The sequence below is a fragment of the Sebastes umbrosus genome, chromosome 6, assembly GCF_015220745.1.
Source record: "Sebastes umbrosus isolate fSebUmb1 chromosome 6, fSebUmb1.pri, whole genome shotgun sequence".
NCBI lineage: Eukaryota > Metazoa > Chordata > Actinopteri > Perciformes > Sebastidae > Sebastes > Sebastes umbrosus.
The window spans coordinates 34,903,348-34,912,763 of NC_051274.1; the positions used below are offsets into that span (position 1 = coordinate 34,903,348).

Consider the following 9,416-nt stretch of genomic DNA (forward strand, 5'->3'; position numbering starts at 1 on the left):
AAACGGTTAATTATTAACATCCCTATTCAAGAGAAACCTGGCTTTAATAAAATACAAGTAAAGTCTATCCAACTCTGAATACCCACCGAATAGTTTGCGTAACCACCAAATGAAATCTACAACATGCTGAATTATGTACTTGTTTCCTAACTGAAGATAAAATGAAGGGTTAAGAGACACTTTACTAATCCCTGTGAACAGGTTTCATCTTCATAATGAGTTAATCAGCAGCATCATTTAACAGAGAAGTTTGTTGTGAGCTCGTTAAGATGAACATCTCCTGCTGGGGTTAATTACCACGGCTGCTCAATTAATCCTGTGTAATCATCATATCGCACCATTTCAGAGACTAAATTAACGGGCAAAGTCTGACGATGTTAAAACATTAATTTAATGTCAAACTGAGCAGCTGCTGTGTATAAAACTCAATATTTGTTCTCCAGCTGTGACTAGCTTGATCAACACAGTATCAGTCATTTGTTAAAAAGGTTTACCGTCATCCTGTATAGTGTAAAACTCTACTAAAGTAATGTAAAGACCTCAGAAGCGCGGCTGCGTCTCCACAGGGTGAGTCATTTAGTGACCGGCTCTCCCTGATTATGATCAGAGAAAGTATGCAGGGAGTGCTGATTCATCTCGCCGGATGCTGCTCAGGCATTTCAGCTCAAATTTGTATTCTACTTTGTTTTCCATCTTGCTAAAATATATTTCTTCAATGCATGCATACGGTTTGATTCTCTTTAAATGTGACCCTTTTCAAAGGTAACCTCATTTTTCCCATAAATGTTTGTTTCCATTTGTCTTTCTAAAGATCCAAAACAATCATCTTTTCACCAAAATAAAACATCAAGTTGGTTTTTAACATTTAAAAACTAACAGCTCTAAGAAGGTTTTCATCGCACTGCTGTGGCTGAAGGCTGTTCACACCGACATTCAGACCAAAGACAACTCAAGGCCACAGAGGGATCCAGCAAAAAAAAAGATAGTATTATATATTTCCTTTTTTTTTTATCGTGATTATTATTATTTTAATAAAATTCAATTTATTTACCTTCCATTATTATTATTATTATTTTGTCTGTTTCTCCTTGATTTTATTTCATTAATATTTTTTATAATTATTTTTTTATTTATTATTATTTTTTTTTTCTCTCTTTTTTTCTTTTCCCCTCAAATAAAAATACTGCTTTTGGATTTACATATGATGTTATGCATGTTCTTTGTCTTATTAAATCTTTCTCTGAAAGACTCTGGAGGACCATTTTTGTGTCAAATTATTGATTTCTTCTGTAAGTAGCTGTGTAATAAGCGGGATAATGTTCAGCTAGCGCTGTCGGGGTTTATTTCACAACAACAAACAATTACATATCGTATGATGAAATGAGTTTGTATCTTAGAGAACAAAGTACATGAATGGATTAATTGAGTCAATAAATAAGTTAAAAACATTTAAAAAGATGAAGGGCTGTTGAACCGATGCTACGTCATCTGGCAACCCACAGTTTTGACCAATCAAATACGTGCAACGGCCCGTTACCGATGACAACGGGGTGTTTCTACTGTTCGCTTGAATGATGATACCTTTCCAGAGTCGTAAAATCCTTTTCCCCCAGTATTATAAACCACAGTGCAACGTTTGGGCGTCTGCTCCGCCTTCAAACTCATGAATGTATTACTGCAACATCTTCTGGTACCTGAAGCTACATGTCCAGACTAACGCCAGATACGGACTTACAGAAGCTAAAGAAATAATCATTTTATCTTGGTTAAAGTCGCAGGATGCTCACGACAGCAGCTTTTACAAAGAGTGTGCTGCTGCTACATCACCAGATGTACAAAATGCTTGTTTAGTATACAAGTAAATACCAATTTGATTATGTTTCAGATTTACAGAGAGAAAAGTTAGTGGAGCCGAAGCTAAGCCACAATCTGCACAGGTCAAAGGTCACCGACCCCATGTGACTGAACTATAGGAGCTGTGATTTAGGATAGGTTTGCTGTGTATAGATATATATAGTGTATATATTTTTATACTGAAGGACTGAGTGGGAACATAATATCTGAGGGACAACTTCAGGTGAAGTTCTGTCTCATCTGTTGTGTTTGAATGATCCGGTCTGATAAATACATATTAATACATATTAATACATACGCGTTGGAGGTCTGTACGTCTTGCCAGCTCTTGGTGATGTTCTGCCTGAATTCGGTGAGCGGGCTGAGGCCAAGTTTCCTCTTCAGCTCTGTGGCGTGTCTCTCTTTGGCTGACAGAACCTGACGCAGGGTGTTGATCTCCTCCTCCACCTAAAATCACAACAGAGCCACCAGAAAGAGTTACATCTGGAGTTTTCTTCTTCAATCATGCTGCTAGATTTATATTTGTATTCCACTGAGAAACACAAAAGGTACTTCCTATCATCCACTCCACCATCAAATTCAAATCATCCTCTCAACTCTGAGTTTGCAAACATCTCGTCTCCCAGGAAAAGCACAGGTTAAGTTAAAACCTTTAAGGATTGCTTTGTTCCATTAAGTATTCCAGTGCGAGCATGCACAACACCTGGAGGCTGTTATACACATATCTAACTGGAACGCAGCCATCGTTATAGTTAGTAATTACAGCTGTTGCTTTATCTATTAAGACATGCCAGAATGTTTGTGATGACATGGGCACGTTATGTACCTCCTACCTCGTCCATGAAATGTAAAATATGTGACATTTATCCACCACAAGAAGTCAAGTTAAAATACAATTATATAATTAAAACAAAAACAAATGGGTAAATATCTGTAACAAATAAAAACTATTGTATTGCTTTATAATTAAGGGGACTCAAAAACTCAATTGTGTAAAGGTTGGTCATAGGACGGGATTTAAAAGTTGCCTGCTGAGTCTATCGGGCCGCCCCACATATTGATTTCATAATGATTCAATAGGAGAAAATCTGTCAGAAAATCATGAACTAAATGCAGCACTGGGATTAAAACGATCACGCATGAAAGAAATCAAGTTGTGAGATTTGTGAAGTTCTAACTAGTAAATGTTCAGCACTTTTTTAAGGGCGTTTTCACGAGCCAGAGTCCGTTTGCTTCGTCCGAATCAGAGTGAAATTGATGCTTTCAGTTTGTTTTTATTTAGTCTGGTTCAGTTTCACATTGCACGGACCAAAAAAAAAAAAAAAAGTTGTTGAGGGGCGCGTACGGAGAGAATTTATCTTTTTCATCTTAAGAGCTGCCACTTCTACGCAGAGAATCACAGACTTTGATATATTGCTGTTGACTCGGCACTGATCAACGCACGGATCCCTTCTCCTCTAGTTTATTACGTTATAAACGTCACTATTTTGTGGACTTTATTTAGCCTATTCTTTGTGTTCTCTTCGGCCCAGATGTCAAGCAAACATCAGTCGGTCCGCTCCCACTCATGTTAACCTGTCCTTTTTCCTGTGTCCTTCTCAACAAATGCCCGCACAGGCGATCTTAGTTCGCTTGGAAACGGTCCGAGACCACCTCTCTCGCGCGAGCGGTCTCGGTTGGGTTGTTTTGGTCCGCACCAGAGCACGATTACTGCATACACAACCGCCCAAACAAACAGCACCAGAGTTTGATTAAAGCGGATTAAATGTTGGCTGGTGAAAGCGCCCTAAGTCACTCGTTATGAGTCAGGTAGTTACATGTTACACACATCAGAGCATCCTTAAGCTTTTATTGAACCCAACATACGTCTTCCTCAGCCCGGAGAAAACCCGTGTTGGGTCACTAATAAAAGCTCGAGGCCTTTTCCTGTGTGTGGGTATTTTCCCACAACATCCACAAAACACACAACTCTTCTGGCCTATAGTTAGTTACCTGTCAACACCTGGTGATTATGGAATATCTGGGCCCTACCTTGGTGAGCTCTGTGCGGAGCTCCTCGGCCTCTTCCTCCGTCAGGCCGGGAGGAAGAGGGTTGACTGCGTTCCCCGCCGCCGCCCCCTCCACCGCTCCCTCCACCGGCACGTCGGACAGGCTGTCGGAGTTATCCACAACAAGGCCCTTGTTAGGAGAGTTCAGGTTGATATCTGGAACCAGAGAGGGAGGGAGGGATAAAGGGAGGAAGAAGACAAGGTGAAGAATAGAAGACGTTAATGTAAGAGTGAAACGGAGAGGCAGCAGAGGGGTAAACAAATATACACTTAGATGAGCTGAAGTGCTAAAAGCCTAGAGTGGTTTACTAAGATGCTCCGTCTCTCAGTATCTATTTCACACAGAGAAACCGAGGCCAGGCGTGGCCAGCCAGGAGATATCCGACAGGAAGAGAAAGTGGCAATTAGTGGAGTCAGGAGTTGAACTGCACTCTGGGAGAGAAACTTAAAAGACCATAAAACCTTTTTGCTTTCTGCAAACAGGAACGGCGACGAAACCATTCCCAAAAACAACAAAACACTGCCATAACCTATTCTTGTGTGAAGTTATCCAGAGATACTAGACAGCACAAAACTGCCACTTTGAGCAGTGAAATCTGCCACTGTCAGCATTTCTATGACAATGAGTACATCTTTTGTCATTCATCTGAGGACGCCATCATAATTTTGGCAACTACAGGAGCTGGGCACAGTCAGGGCCGGCGTGGAGGACACAACAACGGGGAAGAAACAAACTAACTGGAGTCCCTGCCTGAAACACTGGGTAAAAATAGACTTTATGCAGTTATAGTCCAACATATAATTGGCTAAATAAGTCGTCAGCACTCACAAATACAAAGCGTGCAACACTTTTAATGATGCATTGGGAGTGCTGACGAATTAATTTGCCAATTTTGTGATTTTTGGGTCGGAACCCATCCGACTCCACGGACGACTGCGTTGAGAACACCACTCCAGCATTTAAACTAAAGGTGCTCCGATCGATCGGCCAACGATATTCATTTTAAATAGTTTGATCGATGGTTTCTTTAAAAGGCCGATCAGATGATGCCGTGCACACAAGATCATTTCTCTACGCACCGCTTAAATGGAGCGAAAATTCACTGGAGTTGTGTGCTGATTAAAGCTGCAGCGATTAATCGATTAGTTGTCATCTATTAAATCAATCGCCAATTATTCTCATAATCGATTAATCGGTTTGAGTAATTTTCTAAGAAAAAAAAGTATTGGAGCTTCTTAAATGTGAATATTTTCTGGTTTCTTTGCTCCTCTATGACAGTAAACTGAATATCTTTGACTTGTGGACAAAACAAAACATCTGAGGATGTCATCTTGGACTTCAGGAAAAAACTGATCAACATTTTTCACCAGTTTATAAACCAAAACAACTAATCGATTAATCGAAAAAATAATCGACAATGAAAGTAACTGTTAGCTGCAGACCTACTGCCAATGAATAAACCGTTGTAAATTAATTATACTTTCTCATAACTTCATTGTAATACTTAATATACAATGTTGTTAAGAATAGTTAAATAAAATAAATAAAATAAATAAAATAAATAAAATAAATAAAATAAATAAAATAAATAAATAAAGCTACACGATAAATAGAAGGCTTCAAAAAGGCCCCAAAAATACCAATCAGAGGACCCTTGGTGTATTTTTTCACTGGGTGCACCTCAAAGACACTCGGCTGCCGGGCCGAACAACTTCTGAGTCGGAAACCCTGATATCTGAACCGTTTTAAGCATGAAAGAGTTTGCTCTTATTCCTTGATTTTCGGTGCAGAATCCATGTCTACACGACTGATTGCACAACAAATCAGACAACACGAGACACGCAGCAGACAAAAACATAAAAGAGCAAGATTAGCTTTATCTGCAGGTAGCGCTGGTGACGCTGTGTAATCCAACAACATCCGCATACAAGCTGGAGAGAGAAACGACTGCTCCACCCTCAAGGTGTATTGATTCAGCCAGGAATGATTCAGACCGGCCCACAGAAACAACAGCAGCGAGGTTAAAGAGAGACAACAACACGGCTCATATGAGAAAAGGAAAGAGGATGACGACAACATTTCTTCCTGGTATTTAGAGTTCAATCTCAGATATCCTTTTGTGTTGTGGATATGCCTACAGATAGTGATGTCCTACACGTCCCAGAATGCCTTCTGACAACACCCAGAGTCAGGTTCTGTTGCATATGGAGGTCACAGTTTGCTTCATATCACTTTTCTTTACAAGCGGTCCAACTGGTCTGTAAACACCGAGTATGTGACCACACCCCTCACTTAGAAAACCTCGCTGCTGCATTGCATCCTGGTCTATTTCCTGCTGATATGGATGTAGAAAATTAGTCCCTGTGGTACTTTTATCACGGATCTCTCTTCGATTTAGACGGACACCAAATCTGACATCTATTGTTGGTGTTTTTGGATCGGAGGAAACTTTTTCTCTCTAAAATAGACTCCAAAAAAGCAAGTTAATGTTACTCTTTAAGGATGGGATTTAAAAAAAAAAAACGCTGACGGCAGCGTCATGTGAGAAGGCATCAGTCGGGAAAAGGCTCAACCAAAAAACTCCTATTCTCAGGTTTCCCAGCATCATTTAGGGAACAGTAGGAGCAGGACTGTATTCAGACAGACATGCCCTAATTCACTCCAGTTCGTCATACTTCAAGACAGACACATGTAGGAAACCTTAATCACTTCCTAAAAGCGCTCATCCTGAGGCACAGCAGGCCTGATACAACATGACATGTCACTATTACAAACCAACAGGATACAGGAAGGCTCATTTATCTACCTTTATTTTTACCAGGAAGTCCCACTGAGATCAAAATCTATTTGTGCAAGCGAGGCCTGGCCGAGGTAGCATCCGTACAAAATCACAACACATTCAAATACAACAACATGATTCACAATAAATCACATAAAACAGAAGAACAGCAGTTTAACTCAGTGGCCTCTCCGGAAAACAACCATGGCTACGTTCCAAATCGCATACTTTTTCTTTTTACTTCTAGTACGTACTGCAGCTGCCTTTACAAAGTACGTACTGTTTCATGCAGTACGCATATTACTTCCTCATAACATTGCACCTTGAACTTTGACCCTCTTGCTCATGTATCCCCTGCACAGAGGATTGTGGGTCAGAATAGCCAGAAAAGCATGCTGGCTTGCATACTGCAAAATGTGACCGGTGTAGTAGGACATCCTGGTATTTTTTGGCATACTGTATTTGACATACTAAATCTTTTTCTGGCATACTAAATAGTAGGGTGTTATGGGAATTGGAACGCACAGTACGTACTAAAGGCACAATGTTATGCATACTGCATGCAACACTACACAGCTGCAGTATGTACTAAAAGTAAAAAGAAAAAGTATGCGATTTGGAGCGCACCCCATATGTCTCTATCAACGCAGTCTTTGTGATGCCCTTGAATTCGTCATTGGATATAAATATTCTAATTCAAAAGTATTTTTGTGAATTATTCCATGCCCAAGGTGCGTAGTAGGAAAATGCAGTTTTCCCCAGATCTGTCAAAATCCAGGATACATTAAACAGCAACAACCTGGAAACTAGGACATCCCCAAGTCGCCATGACGACCTGGAGATACCGAATTACATTATATTTCCTCAATTTAAGGTTATTGTAATATCGTCATATAGATTCAAAGCTGTAATTATTTTTGGAAAATTCACTGGAGAGTTAAAACAAGTCTCTGATTGGAGTTTCTTAAATGTGAATATTTTCTGGTTTCTTTCCTCCTCTATGAAAACAAACTGAATATCTTTGAGCTGTGGACAAAACGAGACATTTGAGTTGTGTCATCTGACATTTTATAGACCAAAACAACTAATCGATTACTGGAGAGAATAATCTACAGATTAACATTGAATGGTGGGGTTATATGGGTTGTGTGATGATAAAGCAGATGATGATCTATCAGAAGGAGCTTTCTGGTCAGCTGAAAGATGGAAGTCAAGATCTGTCAATACAGTCAATGATGAAGCAGCAGCTGGCAGGCTAGCAGCAACAACAAGGCTCAGTTAGTCAGCACATCTGGATGTTGAGTCAGCACATCTGGCTGCTGTTGCCAAAGAATGATGTGATTATGATAAACCAAACTGAGCAACATGTACTGAGGTAAAGACGAGGTAAAGGGAAGAGAGAGTTGCTCTTTGGGAAGAAACCAAAACTAAACTGATGACCTGTTTTTAGCCAACATTCGTCCTTTTGTTTACAAAGATTGAAGCACACGATACTCCACTCCTCTCCTCTCTGTCTCCTCTCCTCTCCTCTCTGTCTCCTCTCCTGTCTCCTCTCTCCTCCTCTCCTCTCCTCTCCTCTCCTCTCCTCCTCTCCTCTCCTCTCCTCTCCTGTCTCCTCTCCTGTCTCCTCTCCTCACCTCCTCTCTCCTGTCTCCTCTCTGTCTCCTCTCCTCCTGTCTCCTCTCTCCTGTCTCCTCTCCTCTCCTCTCCTGTCCTCTCTCCTGTCTCTGTCATGTCCACCAGCGGGCCTGTCTCTGTCTCCTCTCCTCCTGTCTCCTCTCTCCTCTCTCCTGTCTCTGTCTCCTCTCCTGTCCTCTCTCCTGTCTCTGTCATGTCCACCAGCGGGCCTGTCCTGTCTCTGTCCTCCTCTCGGCTCCTCCTCTCCTTGTTATTAATTATCTTTAAACTTTCACCTGAACAAACCAGCAGAAACACAAAGTGACTATCTGACCATCAGAGGATTCATTTATTACATCCTGTCTGTCTTCTGTCTTCTGTCTTCTGTCTTCTGGACAAACACTTCACTGTGTTACTGAAGCTAAGCTACATGCTAACAGCTAACTAGCCCGCTAAGCTAACAGCTAAGCTAGCAGCTAGCTGTCTGGTTACCTTGGCTGGTTGGGTCCATGTCTTCTGTCTTCTGTCTTCTGTCTTCTCGGAGCTGTCCTCCTGGTTGTTAGAGGTTGACCTGTCAGGTGTGAATGATGACAGCAGACTGCTTCAGTGTGTAGAGGTCTTCCTGGTTCTAGGAGCTGCTAACACTCACAGATCAGAGATCAGAGAGAGAAAGTCGTCGACAGGAAGTGAGAGCAGCTCAGCTTAACGGCCACGTGTGAAGCTAACGGCTAGCACCGAGCTACATCCGGTGGGGGGATTTCAAAATAAGATCAGACTTTATTGATTTATACAGCATCTTTCATACAAACATGCAGTCCAAAGTGCTTCACAGAAAGAAAAACAAAACAATCAAATGTTAAAAAATCAACAAATACAAGTCAGTAATATAAAATAAAATAAACACCAGGTATACCAAAAATAATGTAAGAAGCAATAATGTAAAGCTCAAAAACTGAGGCCAAGACATTATTCCAAATTAAAAGCCAGATTATATTTATTTATTTTACACACATAAAAAAGACATTAAAATATAATTCACATGAAAGAAATATAAAGTATGTGTGATGATACCGAGAAACCTAAAATTGGTTTATATATAAACCACACCCAAAAGACA

General features: G+C 40.6%; 1 protein-coding gene across 19 annotated transcripts in view; it reads right to left on the reverse strand.

Annotated features, from left to right (window-relative positions):
* Positions 1 to 9,010, reverse strand: part of tpd52l2b (tpd52 like 2b) — a 30,967-nt gene extending 21,957 nt beyond the window's left edge. For 5 of the 19 annotated variants that reach the window (XM_037773261.1, XM_037773260.1, XM_037773257.1 and 2 more), the window contains exons 1-3: positions 8,792 to 9,010; positions 3,886 to 4,058; positions 2,153 to 2,301 (exon numbers count right to left, since the gene is read on the reverse strand). In XM_037773261.1, coding sequence (XP_037629189.1) covers positions 2,153 to 2,301; positions 3,886 to 4,058; positions 8,792 to 8,810 — 341 coding nt within the window. In that variant the 5' untranslated portion in view covers positions 8,811 to 9,010. The remainder of the gene's footprint in view (positions 1 to 2,152; positions 2,302 to 3,885; positions 4,059 to 8,791) is intronic. The other 14 variants (XM_037773270.1, XM_037773269.1, XM_037773271.1 and 11 more) reach the window with 7 other exon arrangements.
* Positions 9,011 to 9,416: the final 406 nt, after the last annotated feature.